Below are 24,440 nucleotides of genomic sequence, written 5' to 3'. Positions count from 1 at the left end.
TCACTCTGGTGCCTCTACAGGTTTTGCATATGACATAGGATAACTGGCATACTTTGCCATGATCGTCATGGTTCATAAATCAGATACTAGTAACCTGAAACATCATTTGGGTAGATTTCATTTATTTTAGAGTAACTTTGAAATTGACAATACTCTGTTGAGGTTAACAGAAAGGTTTGATGAATTGTCCTAACTTAACAAGTAAAAATGACACATTTATCAACACTGTTTCAACAGTTCTCAGAAACCTACTCTGTAGAGCTTGTACTTATACTTTCACCTCAAAGCTGCTAAAAGCAAAAACAGCCTTTCCACATAGAAAAGTGACTGCACCACTGTCACCCAAGCAGATCACCGGCAATATCTAAGAGGTAAGTCCAACTTTGCATCCTCCCTTTGAAGCATCTTTTCTCTATTCTCTCCTTTTAATAACCTTATTTACTCAGACCAAAACACCTTTAAAAATGAAATTATTTGTTAATGCCACAAATTTCAGGATAAAGTTGCCCATCATGAATTTCAGCCTGAGAGATAAATAAAACCCCTTAATTTTGAACATAATTCTTAAAATTTACCTGAGCTGAGAAGTCAATTAGCTTTGGAAGCATCAATTTACTTCCTTCATCACTCTTCAGAAAATCCAGCAAACTCCCTGTTACAAGAGAGAAAGTCAGCATAGCTTATTACCAAAATAAAGTTCACACCAGTCTTACAATTTTCTGGATCACAAAGTTTTAAAAGTGAAAGGTTTTGATGTATTTTCAAGTTGGCTACAATAAGCTGCAGGTTCTTTACATACTCTAATAATAGCAATATCCAGGTCAGCACGTCAGGTGTCTAAGTTCTGCAGCTCTGCAGGACGTAAAAACCCTCACCAGGCCATGCCTTAGCTCACTGGTGTTGAACTTGATAATTACCTTGTTCTATGGACTATCAGGAAAGCTGTCTAGGACAATCACACATATTAGTCCTTTCCAAGTCATAAAGAACAAGTTGCTGTTGTTTATAAAGTCATCAGCAGAACTGTTTGACAATAGAACAAAATAAAAATACCATTACCTAAGACAATCTGAAGAGGAAGCCTCACTTATTTTGTTTAGTGCTGCTCTATAAAGGTTGTGCTTTTCTAGCAGTGCAGCAATCCTTGCAGGAGCACTCATTCCTTGCCTCATTACACAGGTGAGTATCAACTGAAGGGCTACATAAGGAGATTTCTAAGATTTGCTTTAATTAGTAAGTGTCTTGTTATGGCACCAGACACAAAAGTTGGGTATGGAACCTGAAGTAACTGGAGCTATTTTGGGGGTTATAGTCACATCTGAAACATTTCAAAAATGATACATTTAAAGAAGCCTGTAAAAATAGTTTATATAACAAATGCAATGATGAATCATAAAATTAAATCCTCAATCACCTCTAAGACAGGTGCTTCTTCTTGTGACATGAGAATATACAAAAGAATAATGCTAAAACCTGAAATACTCTCTTTTTTATTCCTTCCTTTTTTAAATAAAGAGGATTGATTCATGAGAAGCAGAAGAGTTGTTTAAAGCACTGCTTACAGTTCCTATGTTGTTCTCACCTTTTGCCATGAATTCTGTTATAATATAAATAGGTTCTTCTTTGGTCACTACAGCATAAAGCCTAACTAGCTTGTCATGCTGAAGGGTTTTCATGAGGTTGGCTTCCTCCAGAAAGGCTTGCACAGACATAGTTCCAGGCTTCAGAGTCTTCACGGCCACTTTTGTACTATTATGATAGTAACCTAAAACAAGAAAGTATGTCCAGTGTACTTGAAGTCATTCTGCACAGCACAGCACCCTGACTAGTAAGAATCCATAAAGCAGGTGAGGTTAGATTTCACCAACAGTTAAGAGCCTGAAAGCAAGCACCCAGATGTAGCACAAACAACTAAATTCCCTTATATTTTGCAACTGATACATCAAGGCAGTGAACAATAATCCATTTTCTAATTTTATAAATCATTTACCTGATAAACATAAATTAGGAAAGCAAATTGCCACACTTAATACCAAGTTTGACTTTATAAAAGCCCATAAGAAAATAGTCAAACAGTCAAGAGATGTTTTAATGAATCATCGCATAAATTGTCTCAGAATCTAACAGATTCCACGGATTGCTTGCAAGATTCTGGAAAATCTTTAAATACCATGACTATAACTACTTTGTGCATACCAGTCATATGCTAACAATCCTTTCTGTAGGGCTCTCTACTCAAAATGGAACCTTATGGTAAAGTGGGACCAAATAAACATTCTCAATAACAAAGATGTGCTGGCAGGCCAAAAAGTCTGCAGTGTTCAGGGGAAGACTTAAAACATGGTAATTTCTTATCACATAGGTCATGCCAAGAGTGGAAGAGACTGCGATCATTTCATTTTCTGTTTATTACACATTTAATTATAAAATATAACTACCAGTAAATAGAAAAGCAATGAACTGTCTTCTGATCAAAATATCAAACATCTTAAAAAATAGCAAGCATTGATCCTAAAGTTTATCTTGCGAAGGGGGAAGGGAAGGGGGAAGGGAAGGGGGAAGGGAAGGGGGAAGGGAAGGGGGAAGGGAAGGGGGAAGGGAAGGGGGAAGGGAAGGGGGAAGGGAAGGGGAGAAACATGCATACAAATGCATCTCCTTCCAAACATTTCAGATTTACAGAATGTTTTGGTAGTATAAATGACAGCCTTTTGTGCCCCAGCATATGCATTTCAACATTGCAGAAACATTTCTCGGAAGAGGTAAAGTTTCCATGACTCAACGCAATTGCTGCATTTCCTTACTCAGCAACAATCTGGACAGTGTTACCACAATGTATGTACCTCTAAATTAAAGTCCACAATTTCCTAATACTGCTTTTCATCTTAACATAGGAAATCTGTGTCAAAGCAAGGAACTAATCTCCAATTCCTAAATGATTTCTCTAACCTTTGCATGTTCTATCACCTTTTTTAAAGAAGGGTCATCAGCTGAATAAAACCAATACATCTGTAACAAAATACGCATCTTCATGACTACTTGACTTTTTTTTTTCCCAGGCACAGTAAGGTCAACTAAGTATAACAAAAATATGTTTCCAGATGACCGAATAATAAGAAATGACAACTTCAGGTCAAATTCTGCCATTGAAGGCACAGACATACAGTTTCTACCTATCAAAAATAAGTGTTAAATACATCTCTTTGTGCTTAAAAAATGAGAAAGCTCATTTTTACAGTTTTTATTATTCCATCCTGTACCCTGAAACAGAGCACTAATTCCACTCCCAATTTGTTCAATGCTCTACTGAGCATATTAATTAATAATGTTATTTCTGTGAAGCAATTGTCACCAACACACTCAACATTAGTGATTATAAAATACTGTTATGCAGTTCAAGAGATCCACCAGACTGGGATTCTACTCACAAAAAGTTTACATTACTAACAATACTCACTGATACTGACTTCTGCAGGAAAACAGTCTATTCCTGACACTCTGGTGGTAACACACAGAGCAAATTAGCTGATGAGAAGACTAGAGATGTTTGATCCTGATCTCTCTCGCATTCACTTATTTCATCAATTACTGGGGGAAAAAAACTAAAGAAAGGTGGTCATGAACTGTATCTGTTCACTAGCACCCACAGTGGTGTCTGTAAAAAATTGACCCTTGGCAGTTTGACAAAACTGGAATTCTTTCCCTCTTTCCCTCACCCAGGATAAGTAAAACAGCTGGTACCTTGATTTGGGCTGAGAACCACATCAGAACTGAACACTCACAGAGCATGAGTCCCTACCTCTTCAGCTTTGCAGACATTACCTAGCTGTTAGTGGTAGAAAGCTCCCATGATTGGCGTGTCAGAGGTGGCAGAGTAAGAATGAGAGTATACATGAAGGGCAGGATTATATTAGAATGCCACGCTAGACAGACCTGGAGCAGGAAGCATCTTTTTAGTATGGGTTTGTACCATACCAGCATATCAATGTCCTAGTCCCCATGTTAGGTCATTTATTACCATGAGAACCTCTATGCTGGTTTCCATATAGATTAGCCGCTTCAGAGGCACACTGTGACTGTGCAGGCACTTGGAGACTGCAGCCTTTGTGCAGGCAAAGGGAAAACTGGTGACCTCAGGGCACCTCAGCAGGTGACGGCAAATTTAATATTCAATCCATATCATAGAAGAATTCCTCTGGTGCACAAGCTGCTATGGGAAATGTGTGCCTACAGCACTGAACTGCACCATGTCATCCCCATTTTGGGCAGTAACTGCAGCTCTGGACCCTTCTCCAATGCCTGCCTTGGCTGAAGTGAACCTGGCTCTAGGTCTAAACACTTGTGTCACATTATTCCTTGACATAAGATACAAATGAACATATGTTCAGTTTGCCACCCAAATATGAATTCAAAAGGATAGATAAACAAAGAAATTCTTTTTTACACCTAAAACATCTGAAAAAAATTCATGTTCTTTGCAACTAACATCCAGCCCATGCATGCACTGTAAAACACTTCTGTGATACTGAGGAGATATACCAACAGGCGTTCCTTGTTCATTTTAGGTGCCTTTTATTTTAATAACTGTTTTTGTAGAATGATTTACTCTGCTTTTTCTAACAGCTGCATAAGAAAAGATAAGCCAAGAATGTCTATTACTTACAGATATTCTAATTTGGGCTATACTAAATGAGAGAATCTTTTACACCTGAGATATAAGCAAAATGTGGCTCATTAATAAAATACAGCATAATGGCTCCATTTGGGTTGTTAACTTTTCTCTTAGCCCTGCTTGAGAATTCTATTCACGGATTATGAATGCCACAGAGCATTACAGGTCAAATCATATCAGTGCATGCTATGAACAAAGATGCGTAAAACATAGACCCTGCTCTTGCAGTGCTGCTTTGGTCCATCACATCAGTAAAGAAGCTGCCCAAATGTACTAAACTCAATAGTCCGAAAACCTTCTATACTATGGCAGGAAGCAGGAAGTCTCTCTGCAGTTTGGGCTTTTGTTAAAAACCAAATATAATGCAAGCAATGATATGAAAGTCTGGGGAATCAGATCAACTCTTAAGCAGAGAGCCATGTTCTCCACGTGTTAAAACACAATCCTCCAAAAGCTGTTAATGTTTCACCTAGTTATTTTCAAGTTAATTATGATGATTTTGGCAGTGTAACATCCTGGACAGCCAGGTTGCCACCAGGTTCTTGCATGGGCTTAATCAGGCCAAGCTGCTATATGAATTTGTAACAGACAATAATGATGATATTGAGCCCACCTGGGCTTTCTGGCCTTTCTGACCAGATCTCCAGGACTGAATATGAATGGTTTTGTGAACAAGCCTACAAAATACAGTTTCTTCCTCCCTTTCCCTGCAAAGTTATACTGGGAACATCTTGTTTGAGCTACATAAATACAACACTTAGAAGCCAGATAATGCCTCCTGTTGCATGTCAACACACCACTCTTCCTTTACCAACTACAGCCATCACTCAGCTGAACAGCAGAGGAATGCAACTGTAATCCCATCTCCACATCCAACACATTAAATGTGAAGGCAGAAAGCACAGAGCGCAGGTTTCTAACTGTTTCCATGGGTGAGCAGTGCATAAAATGTGGACACCATTCTGTCATGCTCTTTTGTTCTACCATGCCAGCACAGCTGCTGCCCGAACACACAAGGACAAACACTATTGCAATAGCCTAAAAACAGAAAGTCTTTATAAATCATATAAAATTACACATAGCTGTACTTAAAAAAAGAAATTAAAAATGTGGTGCTTGCAGTGGTATGCAGAACTGGGAAACTGATGAGCCTTTACAGCAAGTTTTCTCTGTAAAAGAAACTTTTCAGAGTTGAAAGTGATTCACCTGCCTGCTTCACAAGTAACCAGGATTCTCTGCACAGGCTCACAAGTAGGAAACCCTCCACCTCGCAGGGACATTCAGAAGGAGCACAGTAGAATGCCTGGCAGGGTGGGAGGGGAAGGCTGCTCTTTATTCCTAAGGTTTTTTTAGTCCTCCCAAAACATAAGCTAACTTTCTCCAAAACCCAAAAGTAAACACCTAAGAGGAACATGTCAGCTTGGAAGCCCGAAGAGAACTAAAAAGAAAAGATTATAAAGGAGTGCTGGCAAATCTTCACATTGCAGTAATAGTATTACCTGTGTCTCCCCACCCACATCCCCTCTGAAACCACAATTCTAGGTACCCTTTATCAAGCTGAAAATTCTTCGGTAATTAAGCCATAGAATGAAGTTCATATCCAGTTCACACTACTGTCTAAATGAATAATTTTATTTTAGATGAAGTAAATTATCATGAGACTGTAACAAGTAGCTTATAGGAATAAGCAGTACCACTATGTAACTCCTGATACCTCTGGTTGGTCATTATCACAATAATCGGTGTTTGTTGACACCCTGAACTGCAGAGGTGACCTAATAGGTATTTTACAGCTTCAGCTTCTTTGGTTCAAAGATTCACAGTGCTTCTGATTAGAAAGGATCTGTGCCATGCAAATCAGCTTCTCTTGCTTCAGAAAGAAAGCAAAGAGAAGAGGAAACACGGTGATCAGCTTCACAGTACAGTAATTTCTCTCACAGTGTAGTAATTCAGATACAAGGGTTAAGCCCAATTTAGATGAAGAGGAGGAGAGAAGAGGGGAGAGGAGAGGGGAGAGGGGAGGGGAGAGGGGAGGGGAAAAGAGAAAAAATGAGATAAAAACAAGAGGAAACATCTTGAACCATTAACACTGTTTTTTATGCCTTTGTGCCTGTGTGCTTGCTGAAGTAGTCACTTCCCAAAATGGTCTACATTTTCAAACAAGTGATAACATTCTGCCACAAAGTCTTTCACTGCATTTCAGTGTCAGTTGAATTTTTCTTGCCCTAGTTTATTAGGCAGAAAAACTGCACAATCGCTGATTACTTGTCTTAACTAGTATGTAAAATGTCACTCATGTATATCATAGTTAGAGGCTTTCTTAAGTCTTTTCTTTCTTATCTTGGCAGATAAAAGGCCAAATTTGGCTATATTATAGAGATATGTTGCTTGCATTTTAATGTGATTTATATCAAAAGATTATACTTATGGTTGCATTACAGCTTTCTGATTGACACTGTAATCATGTGTCAGACTTGTCACTCAAATAGCATCACTCCATGCTTTACTTTTCTAAACGAAAGCATCTCTTCAAAACAATGAAATTCCAAGCAGCGTGTTCCCATTAGACTTCTGCACTCTCGTGGGTCATCAGAGCACACTTTCCAGCTTTGTATCTTCTACTGAGCTTAGGGATACACTAAGTCACTCAGAAATGTCCTGCCTATAGAATTTTGATAGATAATAAACTACTTGTAACAATTTTATTACTATTTAAATAAAACCTCCGGAAAGAAGATTCAGGGAAGTGTTAAGAGAATGATTTGGACTGAAAAAAATTCATAATGAAGGCACTTTGCTATGAGAGAAGTTATAGTTTATCTCAAATAAGTCAAACCAGATGGTAAATGGTAACGAGTACGCAAGTAATGAGTAATACAGAGAACGTGTAATATGGAACCCAAAAGAATACTCGGGTCCCTGAACAGGCAGCATTTCAAAAGCAAGAGAAGTAAATGTTTTTTGCAGAACACATGATTAGACAGTGGCCATAGCCCCTTGCCACAGGAAGTCTGCAGGGCTAAGAAAATAGGACTTCTTTTAAATGGACGGCAAGGCTATTTATGATTGTAATAATTAATGCTAGCATTTTTGCAGGGTATGTATTAAAATTTACTGCTTGTAAGTCTTTTGATACTTTTGTAATTAGGGAGACCTACATTATAATTCAAAGCGGATTAATCTGCTATCTTCTTACTACATAAGTCACCTACTTTTCAGGCAGCAAGCTGGCAGACTATGATCTTGGATTAAATGTCTCCTTTTTTCACCCAATATTGCTGTCCCATGCACTATATTCCAAGTCGTTTCTTTACCAAGAGACGTAAAAGCTCTACCCATCACTCACTAAAAGACATCGTTTCTTTTTATTTCAAGTTCTTTACCACTTTCTGGTTTGAAACAAAGTTCCAAGATGCCCATTGATTTTGAGAACCAGAAGTCAGTTCTTACTACAAGCTGCTCCTTCCTCCCCAAAAGACAACCAAACAAAATCTGTTGTATCTGACCCTATAAATTGCAGTGCTTACTCATAAGGAACTACCACCAGATTTTTGCTTTAAAAAATACCAAAGGATTTGTTCCACACCTTTGTCAGATGTCTTCCCCCTTACAAATTCTCTTTCTTACTATTCTTCCTCATGAGAGAGGATGTTCTGGGTCTGACTGTCCTGCTTTTATAAGTATATTGGACCAGGTTGATCCCCAATATTATTCTGAATGATTCTGAAATGGCATTGCTTTCAGCAGATTTAAATATTATTTTCAAAGGGCTAAACTTACCCATCCAGACTTCTCCAAACTGACCGGCTCCAAGTTTCTTCACTAGTTTAATTGATTCCCGTGGAATTTCCCATGCATCTTTATCCCATGGTTTTTGAGGCTTAGGACTAATACAAGCTTTTTCCAACTTTCTGCATAAGCCATCTGCTTGCTCTGTTTTTCAAAGGAAAAACAAAATACAAAATCCGTTGTGCTTCTCTGCCTCAGATGTCTTGAAACAAAGAACACTTAATTGCAGATATGCACCAACCAGCTCAAAATCAATTTTTTATTCAGGTGCTCTGATGGACATGAAAAATTTCTATTGTTTTCAAATAACTTTAAATCCTTCTGTCATGAAATTTGGTATTCAGGGTTCAAAGACTAATTTAAAAGAGAAGTGTGACACACATCTGGTGTAAAAAAGGTTCATGCTACCATCAGATTATTAATTTTTTTAGTACCATTAGTACCAAATAAATAAAACACAAGATCTCATTACTGACAGTATGTTGATGAAGATGCAACTTGGGGTCAGACTTGGAACCAGCATTCTGAATTTGTTATTAACTGTTCTTTGAGCATGGTTTCAGACATGTGTGCACACACAATCATGCAAGCATAAGTAGGTCACAATTAGTTTTTCAGTCACTGAACAGCTATAACTTAAATACAAATGTAAAATAATTCTCAGGTTTTCAAGCTGTGCCAAAGATTTACCATAGATATTACAATTCAGAGAAATGCCATGCCTAAGTCCTTATTGTGGCTTAAAAAAACAAAAAAAACAAAACCCTGTCTTACTAAAAAATGTCTTACAGTCTCCATATTTTCAATGACAAGCTAAAAAAAAATTATATATTTTGGTTCTATTCACCAGGAAGTTATATATAATGAAAAGTCATTTTTGTAGCTAAGAAGTAGCTGGAAATTTCTTTCCCCCCCCCCTTTTGTAATATTGTTACTGTTCTATGCAAGTACAATATTGCTTTCTTTGAAGTCAATGGAATTTTACTTTCTCCAAAACTCCATTCACAAAAAAATATAACTAAATATAAATATAATTTTACAGGAAAATAAAAATGCTTCCACACTGATCACCAGATACAATACAAGAAGACATTTACAAGTCTACACAAATAATAAACATTACCTATTATCATGAATACAAATTTACTATCAAATATAGAATTTATTTACTTACAATGCAGTCAATTTTCTTCCCTCTCTAGTTTCACATCAACATAGCTTTGATGAGATCTTTTATAAAGCTATTCTTTATTTTACAATAGTATGCAACAGATCAAAATCAGCCTTAATGCTGCTTGCTAACAAGGTTACTTGGGTTCTAACCAATTTCACTTTATCTTTGATAACACCCATGCCTGGGTTATTTAGACAAAAAGATGAAAAGGTCTCAAACAAAACAAGAAAGCATTTATTTTCCTTCACAGGAAATAATGGCTGTATTCTATTAAGTAATCTACTAACCAATTTAACTTACTTTGATAATGTTTGATCATATCATTGATGTTGGGAAAAGTTACTCTTGGAGAGATATAAAATCCTCCATTGTCTAAACCCCTAATTTTGTAGTGCTTAATAACATCACCATTTTGCGGATCGTAGTCTCTTATGGACAGAGAATAGCTGCCTGTGAACAAAGAAGGAATGATCATTAACAGATTATAAATCTGCAGTGTCCAAACACATACAGTTTCAGGTAACAAAATTATCTTTTTTTATTCTTTTTTTTTACTCTGCTATTTCCTCAGAAAGCATTTTGCAATCAACACAAGGAAGTTAGCCAACAGCTGGTTCTGAACTGAGCCCCAAAATGCTTATAGTCAGACTTTCTTTTTCAGTCTTATTCAATACACTTATGAGTTCCATAAGCCAGACAGTTCCATGACTAATGTCCACTTCTGCAAAAAGTCCCACTGACTTGAGTGAGACCATATGGGAAAACAACTTCAGGGTTTATCACACCAGTCAGATACAAGCTAAAATTCAAAGATAAGCACATCAGAAGAGCAACACACTGAATGTCCTCATCACCTTGACAAAAGGATAGTTTGGAGATGACTTGGAGCATACAGGAGGGAAAGAAGATCTGTTAGTACCAGGGACCCTAACCTCAGCAGGGATTTAAGATGGGGCAGCAGCATCTATCTTAAACTAAAGAGTTCTTCATTTCTCCCACTCATACGATTCTTGTCCAATTTCTAAGGATAAGAAACCACCTCAGCCCCTTCTTTCTCCCTCACCGATCCACTGACAGAAGGGGATAGAAAGAAATATTTTGGCAGTGGTTTGCCCTACTCCCAAGCAGGCTATGTTGAATTTTGATCTCTGCCTTCATTTCAGGGAACAGTGATATGGGCCCATTACAGAGAGCTGCCTAATCAAGAGTCTGTAGTATTAGGGCCAGGAAAAACTACACCTATGGAGAAGATAGCCATATGATGGTAGAATCGAGATATTGGAGGAGAACCCTCTTACATTCTATTGAAAGCTTCAGTTGAAGAAGTCTGGTGCTTTTATTAAACATTTCAGTACAAAGAGCTGTCTCCATAGTAGAAATCCTTATCAGAAAGTTAAAAAAAAAAAATTCAAACTACAGTGCAGAAGTGTAAATTCTCATCATGTAGTAAACAAATTTTAAAACTTGTTATGACAGATACAGGTTCCATAATGGAAGACTTCATAAAAACCAGCATACTATTTACAACTAGAAAGGTCCTTTAGTATAGGAATCACAAGTGTTCAGAAGGAAAAAGACTTCTTCATTCATTGCTGCTTGTCAGTGTAATGGGCCATACGTTTTTTATTTCTATCTCCACTTTAAGCGTTAAGCTGTAACTTTCTTCTCTCTTTCCCTGGTGATTTTCTCACCCTTCTCACTTCTACATAACTGCAGTAAATTCAAACAACAGGACACACTGGGACAATTCCACATCCAGTGTCACTTGATGCAATTTTGTGAAGACAGATTGTATGTTTTCAACTCTACTATCAGTCCCAAAGTAAACAATTGCCTACCTTTTAATGTTTCACTTTCTCTGATGAGGAATGCTCCAGGACTATTTCCAGGAGCCAGGAGTTGTCTTTCAGCATCTTTTCGGGTTATGTCTTTGAAGAACCATCTGAAAAGTATATCAAAGATTAGAACTTTTCCCCTCATCCCCAAAGGATACAACACTATAAAAAAGACAATTGCCAACATTTAGAGTGTAGAAGGACCTACTCTTCGGTTTCCAAGGTGTTTACTTTTGCTACATAGTTGCTGGGAATGAAGCCTTCTTTCCTTGTTGTGAGAGATTTCGCTCTCCACCATTCTCCTAGCCTGAAAAACAAAAACAGTAATATTCACAGTGTGTGAAGGAAAATAATGAAGTGCTATTCAGCTGCTGCTCTGCCGAGGGCTTTGTCTGGGCTGGGGAGGGAAAAAAAAGCATTTTTCTCTGAACTGAAGCCCCCGTAGAAGCTGTTGGCTACTTCAGATCAAAGTTTGGTCACTGCTACCAAAGACAGCTGCCAAGCCCTACCAGCAACTAGGCATACATTTGTATTTTCACATACAAGGGAGCTCTTTCATAATGTTCATATACTCACATTATGAGTATGAAACTAAGAAATTATAAAGGGATTTAGATATGTCCAAAGAAAAACTACAATACAAACAATACTGTCATACTTACTCCTCAATAACTTTCAATTTTTCTCCTTTTTTGAAGGACAAGTCATCTTCATGAATGCCATCATAAGGATACAAAGCTACCACAATGACTCCATGCTCCTCTATTTCTACAAAGGCAGAAATCAAAAGGAATGTCCTCTTATTTCACAAGTTGGTATGGGCCTAACGTACATCAGTAAAATTCTTATGAAAACTTACCTTCAGGGATGAATCTCTGTCCTGGTAAGAGTTGTGCTTCTGTAGTTGCCTACAACAAAATGTGTCTTTAATTAAGCAGTTTTAGATCTTTGACATTTTCTTTTTAGGTGTATGCACATTACAATAAGATATTCCTCAGTTGCTTTGAAATCATCTTATATATCTTAAATGTTACAGTCTTTTCTGACCATTGCTTAAAGTGAATTACAATGCAAACATACAGTAAGTCCCAACTAGACTTCGAATTGAGCAGCTCAGACCTCAGGAAGGTATGAAAAAGGTGTGGGGAAGTTCACAGCTTTGTGGCTTTTGCTGAACAGACTTTACTCAAGATAATTCAACAGGACAGTTATTGTCCTGATGCTAGTATGAGGAGCTAAAGAACTACATTATTATTTTCCTAACATTCTGCAGGACAAAAAGTAATTTAAAATAATTTAAATAGCACTTGGGATTTGTGTACATTGATTCAGAGTGCACTGAGTCTACAGCCCCAGCTGGTGACACACAACAGAAGGGTGTCACTTGCACCAGCAGAGAATATGGCCCCTGATGAAGGATAGTCAGGAAATGCTGCTTCCTCAGCAGAGTAGAGAGAATGGGGAAAGGGGGTACCAGTAAATCTGCAAAATATCAAACCAGCTTAATACTCGATGGGATTCCCCTCCCAGCATCCTTTCTTTCCAATGCTAGACATCACACAGGGTACTTCCACTGGCTTATTCCTCTTATACCACACTGCTGTTTACTTCAGAACTGCACCTGTTCTGCTCCCATTCAGTTCTGGTGAAAGATCAAATTTTGGCCTCAATGAATAAAAGGAAAGTTGATTGGAACTGGTAGAGTTTGATATAAAAACCTTAGCCTGTTATAAATAGAATAATTCACACCTGGATCCTTGAGTTATTAAGTAACTGCACTGTAAAAGCAACAGTATATTCCATACATTGCACATTGGAAATAAAGAAGTGGTATTTCTGTGAAGAAACCTGATGCTCCTCAGCCCTTACAAGCTTAGGAGGCAGACTTTTCAAATATTGATGCTTTTAAAAATGTTTCTAAACTGCTTCAGATTTTTTGAAGTTACCTAGCATTCTTCTACAGACGTAGCTGTATCTAGAACAAAAATGTCCAAGGATTATTGTTTTCATGCAGAAAACTATGACAAATATAACAAAATAATAAAGCAATAAAGTGACAGATGCTTAAAAAAAGTATTTATTCTTTGAGGGTGAACTGCACAACACTAAAAGCCAAATTGTGGACTAATGATGAATTCGAATCTTTTCATGCATATGTTTCTGATTGAAATTTAAGTTATGCCAGTCATGCTTTGATCTTGCTACTGGAATTCTCCCCTGAGACTATCTACTTACTGGCCTTTGCTGTTTATTGGACGTTGGATCCCTCACATAAATAGTTCGTTCAGTTTTACGTACTGGTTGATTCTTCAAATCTAGCCCATCTCCATGCAGATTCTCTTTCCTTTTTGATTTTATACATCCCATATTTCCTGTTGGAATAAAAAAGGTATTAAACAAAAACATTAAACCATAAACCAAGCAGTTTCCCATGCAATCATTTGGTCATGTAACAAAAACTTACTTCCTTTTCATCCACAATAGTTCACAAGGATAACAAGCTACAAGCGTTTTTCCCCACTGTAAAGGAAAGAGGTGACTTCTTGTCTCAATCCACAGATGAATGAAATACTACAAAATAATTATATACCAGCCCAATGCTTCTAGATTTATCACCTTTTCTCCTCCAAAAAAACCCCCCAAACCCTTACATCTTACCGATGTTTCTGTGAGTTTCAGAACAAATATAAATAAGCCAGTTGACAAATAACTACTCTGATAACAACTTGTTTCAGTATGTCTTAGACAGAAGGCTGTTTTGCAAGATAACACATAGGAAATGTTCCAGAGGCTCTAGTGTAGTGGCTCTTTAGGAAACCTCCAGTCAAAATTTCCAGTTCAAATAGTGGTAATTTTAGTTGGAAGTGCCAATGCCTGCATAGCCACACTTTGTTTTGTATATGCCAATCTAACAGGAAGCTCAGCTTGATATAGATCCCTGTCTCACACGAGGCTGATGACTTGTGCAGTCCCAGCTCCATGAGACATGCTGTTTCTGTGGCCTTCAGCTGTGTATCTCCCTTCTTCAGACAGGCCTGTTATAACAGTCTAAAACAGTCAATACAGGTATCAGTGATGGCAAATCACCACACAAGTATTTCTCCTCCAATACATTCTAGAAAGATAATCCTACTCTCCGGATGTGCATCCATGCCTAATCAGATGAGATACAGCTGCTAGCATCTACATGACTGGAACCTGACTGCTAATCCCATCATGTAATTATATAGTACTTGCGCAAGCATATACACAACATTATCTCTATATTCCTCCCTTAGAGGATAATAATTATATGTACTCTTCAAAGAATCTGCTGTGAAGGCTTTTCAAACCCCTTCTTCCTTCTTCTCTCTCTCCTTTCAGGCCAGTGCTCTCATGCTAGGTTCAGTCATATTTTCTCTTGCAGACACATGCTCTCACTCCCCCTGCCCTAGTTAAAGCCAGTTCTTTGAAGAACAATTTAGAACCTAGAATAAGTGCTCAGTGCATATACAGGCACAAGGAAAACAGCAGTGACCAAAACACAGCCAGAGAAATCAAAGCAGATTGTGATGCCCTATACTACATCTCTCATTTACCGTCATCTCTATGATAATAAAAAGATCATCACAGTAAATAATAAAGTAGTATAGCTGTCCTTTTGCGGACACAAATGTTTCAGTGGAAAGGTGCCTTACACATTACATTCCTGCAGACAGAAGAATAAGTCATGCTGGTCTGGGTCCATATTAAGAGTTGTACTTTTACAACAATATTGATAATGATTATAATATTAATGAACATTACTGTAACAATAAAACAAGGCCTAGATTCAGTACTCCCATGTGACAAGTCTCGGCTTCCCACACCACCATCATTTAACATCCCATCCTGCTGTTGAGGAAGCACCACTTAATGAGAGATGCGTTGTCCTGTACAGGAGCTGAACGTTTTCTTCTAAACATGCGAGGAGGGGGTCTGCTATCTCCTCCTATTTCTGCAAATTATCTGTCACCCATTGCCAATAAATCTTGGGTGTCCATGAAACGGGTTCATCAGTGCGGCAATGAATCACAATACTGGTTTAAAAGCATCTTGAGAACTCATTACTTCCTTTTTTTTTCCTCCTGAATTTAAAAAAGAAAGAAATTGCACAGAAAAATCAAGAGGCACTGACCAGGCATCACTATTCAACAGAGAAAGAGAATACAGTTTCCTGTTCTTGTCTATCAATATTTCAACATTTTCACCTACTTATTTGAAGGCATGGAGGGGGACCTTAAACCAGGATCTTCTCTTAGAAACAAAAATCTCTACTCCTTAATTTGCACAAGACAACTGGGAGCTCAGCATCTAACTACCTGCTGTATCTGCAGAATCAGGTATTCAGCCATCTAAGTGCTAACCTTTTTGCTCTTGAATAATCCTGCTTCTACAGAACAAAAGCTAAAGTTAAGGACATAATGTAATTTGATCCAAATTGTCAGCCAAAAATCCCTTTGCCTATTGCTGTAAGAAATCCTGAAGATATCTTTACAGACTGCAACTTGCCCAATGTTAATGTAAACATTAAGAAAACCATTCTTACTCAGATTTTTTTGCAGCTTAAAGCATATCAACAGCTTTAATTTAAGCCTGAGTGAGGTTCTGCTGGTATATTCAAGGTTAGCATTTGTCTGTGACAATAGTAACAGCATATCAGTAATACCAATGTGCATGTGCTACATAATCCCACAAAAGTATACTTGATGTTATGTGATATTACACAGATAAAGTATGTGAAATGCATCACATGTGATGGCACCAAAAAAAGAGGAGATCCTGAGTCTCATCATGAAGTACTCTTTGTTCCCATGCAGATGAAAACCCTTAGTCCTCACAGAACTGAAGCTATGTCTACATTAGCAAATAGTAATTAGCAAATAGCCCAAGAGCAGCAGATTTGTAAAGTGAAAGAGTTGATGCTGCTTCAGGGGGGCTTATTGCATGTTCATTCTAGTATGGCCCCAAGGACTGAATATCCAGCAACACCAAGAGTGCAGTAAGTGCACTCCTGCACTGTGTCTTCCAGAAGGAATCCAGTTCTTGCCCTCCAAGCCCACTCCATAATGTGAACCAAAGCCTAGCAAGTGGGGGCAACTGCTTCACTAGTGGAATCCTGGTCTGAACTAAAATGCTAATGTAGATATATCCTGAGACTTTTAGTTTCTTCATTAAAAAGAAAGAAAAAAAAACTCTTTAATCTTTCAAAAGAAACATGAAAAATATGCAGTAAGATGAACAAAAGTATTTAACACTTAATAGATAAGCATAAAAACAGTTGAAAAAATATGTTAAATGCTAGAAAGTGGATCAATAAGCACATACTCTTTTGACACTGTGAAATGAAAGACTTCTTCTGAACTCTTAAAAAGCCACTAGCATTTATAAAAATATAAGATTCTGTATTTTATGAAACTGTGTGTACTGGGTTCCAGACTTTACATTTAAATTTCTATAAGTACAGCCCTATGCCCAAGGCAAACTTACCTGTCTTGGTTTCAAAAGCTTCTGCTCAGTGGCTGAGCTGCAGCAGTAACGCACCAGAGAGCACACACCTAATTCATTCCAACTGCAGTGCCAGATGCATTAGAGTCCACTGCTACATTATACATTTTATAGTGAAATCTGATGCAGTTCTTGCCACAGGGTTTTAAGAGTGATATTCAAGTAAAGATTGATAGGGCTAGTATAAACAGCAGGCACTGACAGGGGCATTTCAATCACCACACATTAAATAATGGATTTCACAATAATGGATTTTAAAATACAAAATGCTACATTATCACCAAAGTTAACTTCATAAACATTTAACTCTAGCAAACATACGATTACACCCCCCCCACACACACAAAAGCTTTGAAATATAAAAAGTGCATGCATCTTTCTTAGTTTTTAGAGTACTTGTAAAGGAAAATCTTAAAGGAGGAAGTTCATTCATGCATAAAGAAAATATCAATGTAAAATGTTTATTTGCATAGCTCTCTGTTGCCTTATCACAATGAACATCAAGGAAGTGCTTTGTGCAGATATAAAAAGGAAGAATATGGTAAGCTAAAAGCTATCCAGAGAATGCAGTATTGTTACATATGGAATTATGTTATTGTTCTTCAGAGATAAAAATAATTTAGACATCAAAGGAAGTGCTGTCAGTCCCTACTCAGACATTACCCATTCCAACAGTTTTACAATAGAGAATATACTACTTTTTAACTATACTTTTCATTTATTCTTCTTATCCATAGGTCTAGACATGAAAGACAAACATTTAATTAAAAGAAACTCTATATAACATAGCAGCTAACTTTTATAATGTATCTAAAAAAAGCAGCACATCATCTCTGAATAAAAAGCATCATACTATATTACATGGCTAAAATGTAAAATGTAAGGAACATGTACTTTTATTAACATTACAGTGCGCTAATAAAAGCCTAATTTTAGGCATTTTTCTAAAAACCATAAAACCATCCATAAGAATTATCACAATAAGCCTCTTTAAACAGGTTGTTCCATAGACAATTTTGATGTCTACAGAGAACTTAAATTTTCTACTTGAATCTCTTATTATCTGCCCATATTTCCCCTTGCTACAGCAGCACTTGGCCTTGATTTCAAAATAGAGTAAGGTATCGGAAACCAGTGCAACCTACTTTTTTCAAAGTTAAAAGCTGCTGATAATCCAAGACGCACTGTTGCTTTATATGTCTGTTGCTATAGTACTAGTAATTTATCTAAAACTTCATGCTTGCTGTTTCAAATAGTCAAAGATCTTATGATCATTGATAGTCCATCCACCATTAGTAGCATTTGAGGTCTCATTTCCTCCAAGTGCTTATCTTTGGTTTTGTCTAAAACTGATAGCATTTTTCATTCTGTTCATGGTCACAGCTATTGGCATTCTTATGATTCTATTACAGGTAATATTATGGTGCACATTAGAAACTGTTTTCTAAAATAGCTTGAAGTATCAGGGCTTTTCTTGAATGAAGTCATGTGTTAATGGAAATGACTCTCAAATTCTCACAGATTTTTCAACGGTTTAGAGCAGCTTTACTTTAATCTTTATAGAAAATGTTATTTTTTGCAATTAACTATAATTGATTATTCACTGGCTAATTTTTAAAAACAGCTAAAATAGATTATACACTGGTATTTCCAATAACAGTAACTTCTTCAAAAAATTAGAACTATCATATTGTGTATATATGCAATGTTATCTTATTCAATAAATATATATTTTTCAAAAGGACAGTAATCACATATATATAATAAACACCAATTCTGTGAGTGAATTAGGCTTTTAAACAGATATATACATATCTATTTTAGTATATACATAAAAACAATTAATTTGTATTCAATTACAAGGTTTATGAGCAGTAAACTCATTTAGCCCATAGCATTTTCATTTTACTGTTTGCCTGCTGCACGACACCTGTGAAATATCATTAAGCAAATAAAGAAAAATTGTTTCTTAGCAGCACAAATATCACAGAGTAAAGATGCATTTAAAAATAAAAAGAAAAATCAAGACCCCTAACTATTCTGGGTATTGAACTTAAGTTCCTGAGTCAAAGAACAAGAGCAGTTATTTTCACCTAAACAAAAGCACTGTTTCTAAGACATACTGTTTTTAAAACTGGAACTTTAAAACAGCTTGGAGAGCAGAGGAGTAAATCATTTTATTTGTAACACCTCTTTCAAAAGTTGAAGAGAACATCTTCTCCCTCCTCTGTTTTAAACTTTTCTTGTTTTCATTCTATTTTAATCTTAGGGCAGTCTTTAATGCCAGCTGGTTTGCTGCTTCTTCACAGTTTATAAACCCAGAAGGTAACATCGTGATGCTTTCATCTGACATCCTGAATAATCACACTGTAAGTCTTCTCTGCATTACCCTGAAGCTCAAGGCAGAAGTATCTTGAAAAAACCCAAACTCAGAGCAATCAACCTGGATCTGAAAATGCTGGGGAGGAAAAATCGTAAGTCCACCTTGTCCAAGAACACAAACACCTGTCTCCTTGGCATCCTTACCCAACTTTCGGTATCAATGCCTTTGCCCACTGAAGTTTCCCGTTCTAGGGAAAAAACAGATGGACAAATCTTAAGTTTTAGGAACTCAATTTATCTTAACATCTATTATTTATTTCCTCTCTATTCTCACCTGCTACCATGACATCATGGTATTTGAGTGTTGCAATGATATTCTATACTTCTGTTATTGGGCCTGTCAGGGGAACAGATCATCTCTGAGGGGCCTGGCAATACTATGTTCATTTCTGATCCATTGTCACGTGGTGCAGAACAGCACAGCAACCTCCAGGGAACTCAGAGGAGTTTAATTTGAGGTGCTAGAGCCCATCAAAGGCTTATCTGTACTGTTTTGTGATGATGTGTTACTAGACCAGAGTAAGAGTAACAGTGACAAAAGTAAGTTAGCTGTGGTTGGAGTAATGTGGAAGAATTAAACTGGATGGCAGCTGAACAGAAGTGGATTGCTATTCCTTGCCTGAAACAATGTGCTGTTTCAAAAATGTTCAGTTTTGGTTTCATTCAGCCCTGTTCTTATTTTGCAATTCATTGTTAAAATAATTTTTTTGTCTAACTGTGAGTCCCAACTCCATGGTAATTTTCATTAAATTAGGCTCTCGCAAACACAGAAATCCCGGGTCAGCTTTCATTTTGGGCTCGGCATTAGAGACCGAATGGGCGAACATAAGCAGCTTGTTCTTCCTTTGCCTTTCTGCTGAAATGGTTATGTATGCATCAGTCACTCCTAACCAAATATATTTTAATCTCCTCTATTTATTTAGCTTATCTTTATGGGTCCAGATTACAGCACCTGTATTTTTCCCAAATTTTAATCAATCCCTTATATGATAGAGGGACACAAACCCAACATTCTCTGAAATGCATTTCAAAAGCAGCATGAACAGCCTGAATCTACTCAGCATTTAACTATGACAAAGGCTTAACCTCCTGTGTAACCATTAAAACCCAAGTATGACTATAGCAGAAAAGTAGGTAAGAGGCATGTTACCGTGAGATTTCCTCAAACTTGCTCTCATTTAAGTCAAACCCTCAAATTCTCTTAGTGCACACTTTTTATAAGAGCAAGATAACATAGTTATTAAATTTATCATCCATGATTAGAAGACAGGACTGCAAAAGATTTTCTGGGAAAGACAGATTCATTCTGAACAGCACAAGCACATCATGAACTCTAAGCAAGTTTATCAAGCTCCAATTATAGAGTAGTTAGGGGGTGGTGGTGGGGAAGAACAAAATATTATTGCTGAAAGGTTTCAGACCTTCACTCCACTTGGGTTAGAAAGTGTCTCCTAATTCACAGTCTTATACATGTTTTTGCGCAAATAATGACAATTAGCCTAAATAGCTCTTCCTCCTCTCTGGTGATTAGAAAGCACAGCCACACCTCTTTCTGCTTCTTTTCTAAGTTTTAAAGACCAAGCCCTTTCAGTCTTTTTTGTTTGTTTGTTTGTTTTTTAACTTCCACCAGTCATCTCAGGAACCCTTTTCCATCTGTTTCAGTTTGAGTTCATCCTTCTTAAGGACAAAAGACTGGAGTTGGTCATGTGTTTCACAATGACATTCAGCAGTGCCTTGCTACAAGTAGTATTTCTACTTCCCTGAGTCTACAGAAATACGTTGACCGATGGATTTCAGCAATGAATGTCATTTTCATACTTTCATCACACTGGCCTTTTATAATCATCTCGTGATCAGCTAAGATATCCAAGTTTTCCTACAGTTTGGCCTTTGGCTTTGAGAGCTTTAGCAACGAGACTCTTCAATGATTTTTCTTTCATTTTTTAAACCAAATCAATGAATGCATTTTTAGCTCCAAAACTACTTCCTAGGTATCCTATCTATTCTAAAGTATTCTTATTAATTATACCAGTCCTAAAATAATGCTGATTCAGTGACTATTAAATGGAAAAATCCATCATCTATCATATCCAGGAATAACTGGGCCATACCATTATTAGCTGTATTTGTTCCAAACAATAACAGAAAATCAAAGTATCTATACTAACAGCTTCCTGTCTTAAAGAGGTGTTTGAAGGAGGAAAAAGTCCTTTTCTAGGCTGCTGGGAGAAAGAATCAATCAAAGTGCTTCCTTGTAAATATAATATTAGGTAACTGAGAGTGGTATTGCCAAAAGTTTGGGGAAGCGCAGCAGACAGACACCACTACCCCATTCAGCTTCTTTCACAATTCCTTCCTAAGCAATTGCGACCTAGACAAATTCTATTTTTTCCATGCTATCTCATCTTATTTCTTTATGATTTTCCTGTATCAGTTACAGAAAACATCACCCTATCAACCTTCATATTCTCCAACACTTGCATTCCTATTGTAGTTCTAAACCGCCGTGTTTCCACTTACACTGCAACATCCAGTTCCAAGTCCTGCACCAATATTTCTGCTCCTCCTCTTTGGGGCTCTGAATCCTGACATTAGCACACAAATATCTGTCTGTGTGAATTAATTAATACCCTCTTTCTTCTTGCCACCCACTCTTCTGCCTTCTGGTGTTCTGTTTTCCTTTCCCATATCAGCCTGCATATTGAAACGAGGGGTAGGACTACACAACATTCATAAATTAAGTGCCACTTCATAGTTTAAAAATTTTTTTTTTTAATTAAAATTCAAATTAGAAGGGGGGGGAAAAGGTGTGCTTCCATCTGACTAAAGTGGGAGTGCACTATGTATTACACTGTACAATAAAAGTTCCCCAAAAGCTGGCATAAGTACAGGAAACCTCTGGTGAAAGACATACCTGAAGTTGCTGGAGAATACTTTTCTCCTCGCTTCCCCTTCCCCTCTTTATTTTAAACTTACCAGAACAGGCATTTTAGCTACATAATAGCTTATATAAACCAACACAAATAGAAAATAAATACTACCGTAAATAGAAAATAAATGATTTAAGTTATTGCACCTCAAACTTCCAAGTATGAAGTGATGAAATACAGCTACACAGAAATTAGGTGTGGTCAGGCAAGCTTTGAGGATTATGTATCTCCCTTCACAGCCTTTGAAACAGTCTTCATGGACTGCTTTGGTAAAACTAACTGTATCAGTTCAGGCAAACAGTTCCCTGTGTTCAGATGATATTAGTCCACAGTCCAACCTTTGTCTGCCTAGTCTTTAAGTCTCTGGGAAGAGGAAAAGTTTATTCAATGCTCAGCTAAATGATACCTGATCTTTGTTAAAACCCATAAATGATACCATAACAGATAGGTAATAAATATCAGCATAACTGACCACATGAAAGGTAGTTCTAATAGGCATTGGGGGAAGAAGAAAGGAAAAAAAAATTACTCAAAGAATTGCCTTATATTTTATATAAATCCACCATGGTTTTTGCCTAGATTTGTTAGAAGCTTGGTTTCATACAGGCATTTTGCCTGTGGTACAAAAAAAAAAAAAAAAAGCAGGAACACTGAAAAGAGTTAATGGCATCATAGTAGCACAATAATGTTATTAAGCTTGTAAAAGGATGAAAGAATGAAAATAAAATTCTGAAACAAAACATTGCTTTGAAATGAAGCACAATATAATTTCTATGAAATTCTGATTCTTTTTCTTGTTTGTTCAGTTGAATAAAAATACCAAAAACCAAAAAGTTAATCCACACAAGACTAATTTTGTTAACATTGCATAATAGACTGTATGTATTATGAAAATGTTCCAGATTCATGTAGTCAATAATTTTGGCACTGATTTTAAACTGAGTCTTACATTAAGCTAACATCTGCTTTCTGACCTTGTAACACTCACTTCATTTTATTACAATCGTTTGCCTGAACTTCATCCTTGCAAATTTTGAATCAATATCAACAATGAATTAATTCATTTTGCCAGCCCTACGGCAACCGCATCTTCCATTTCCTCAATTTTTTTCCACTGTACTTTATCTTTTGAAGACAGGGGAAAAGGTCAAATAACATCTTAATTTGTCATAACAAATGCTTTTACCAAATTCTTCAAACCAAAGAAATATGAAATGGAACAGAGAAAAACTGTACCAACATGTTTACCAACTTATACGGAAGGTTCCCAAAACACTTTACAGCTTAAGCATCATGCAAACTATATGTAAAAACGTCACTTTCTTTAATAGTAAAAAACTCAGTAATGACAAACAGCAACTCCATATAACCAAGTCTCCATTTCCAGCTGAAAATCTGGCCAAACCACTACATTAAAGAGAATCAAAAACATCCCCTAAATGTTAGCAAGTGTTCCACTCCAGCTGACAAACACAAAGGAATATGTCTGCACTCCAATCTGAGTGTATCTATAATTTACATACGCTGTTTTTCCAGCTTTAAACTTACCTCTTTGGGTAAGAATAGCAGTGTAGCTAAGTTTCAATTGCCTAGTATTTGCCCTGACTTTTGTATGTACTAGGGTCTCCCAATAGGAGTAAGATCCTTCCCCCCTCCCTTCTTAATGACTGGTGTAATCAGTGTGGCATGAGAAAATGAGAAACTACCCATAAAAATGACAACATCTTGGAGCAAGGTCCAGAAGTAGCCCAAATGACAGTATGGAAATCCATAGATCCTCATAACAAGCCACACAACAAAAGGATGGAAAAACAAACTACGCAGTTTCTTTCAAGAACAGGTTTTGAGCAGCTGTAGCATATCATACAGCTATGCAGGCCCCCTTTCACTGTTTGTTCTGGGCCTTGCCCAACTTATAAATCTATAACCTATCCTTCCCCAAACCCAATACTACTTACCTGTCTCCTTGCTCTCTCCTTCTCCCTTGCACACATACACTTTGCCTCCCAATATAAGGTGCAGTTAGAGGTGCACAGCAAGGGTTTCTAGGTCAGTCCAAAATGCCTAGTTTACATACACAATGGTTTTACTCAAATATTGTGGATTCCAACACACCTGTCAATGTGTTTGGAAAC

The 24,440-nt window shown here is 37.0% G+C and overlaps 1 protein-coding gene across 3 annotated transcripts in view; it reads right to left on the bottom strand.

Annotated features, from left to right (window-relative positions):
• Positions 1-24,440, bottom strand: part of LYN (LYN proto-oncogene, Src family tyrosine kinase) — a 52,214-nt gene that overhangs the window by 18,031 nt on the left and 9,743 nt on the right. For 2 of the 3 annotated variants that reach the window (XR_010883282.1, XM_067290465.1), the window contains exons 2-10: positions 13,703-13,839; positions 12,327-12,375; positions 12,130-12,235; positions 11,676-11,774; positions 11,471-11,574; positions 9,933-10,082; positions 8,450-8,602; positions 1,583-1,765; positions 576-652 (exon numbers count right to left, since the gene is read on the bottom strand). Coding sequence is in view for 2 of the 3 variants with exons in the window: in XM_067290465.1 (XP_067146566.1) it covers positions 576-652; positions 1,583-1,765; positions 8,450-8,602; positions 9,933-10,082; positions 11,471-11,574; positions 11,676-11,774; positions 12,130-12,235; positions 12,327-12,375; positions 13,703-13,834 (1,053 nt within the window). In the remaining variant the exon portion in view is untranslated. The remainder of the gene's footprint in view (positions 1-575; positions 653-1,582; positions 1,766-8,449; positions 8,603-9,932; positions 10,083-11,470; positions 11,575-11,675; positions 11,775-12,129; positions 12,236-12,326; positions 12,376-13,702; positions 13,840-24,440) is intronic. The other variant, XM_067290466.1, reaches the window with a different exon arrangement.

This window comes from Apteryx mantelli, chromosome 2 (genome assembly GCF_036417845.1).
Source record: "Apteryx mantelli isolate bAptMan1 chromosome 2, bAptMan1.hap1, whole genome shotgun sequence".
NCBI classification, from domain to species: domain Eukaryota; kingdom Metazoa; phylum Chordata; class Aves; order Apterygiformes; family Apterygidae; genus Apteryx; species Apteryx mantelli.
Note: the sequence above shows the minus strand (reverse complement) of the source record. Positions and strands in the feature narration are given on the sequence as shown.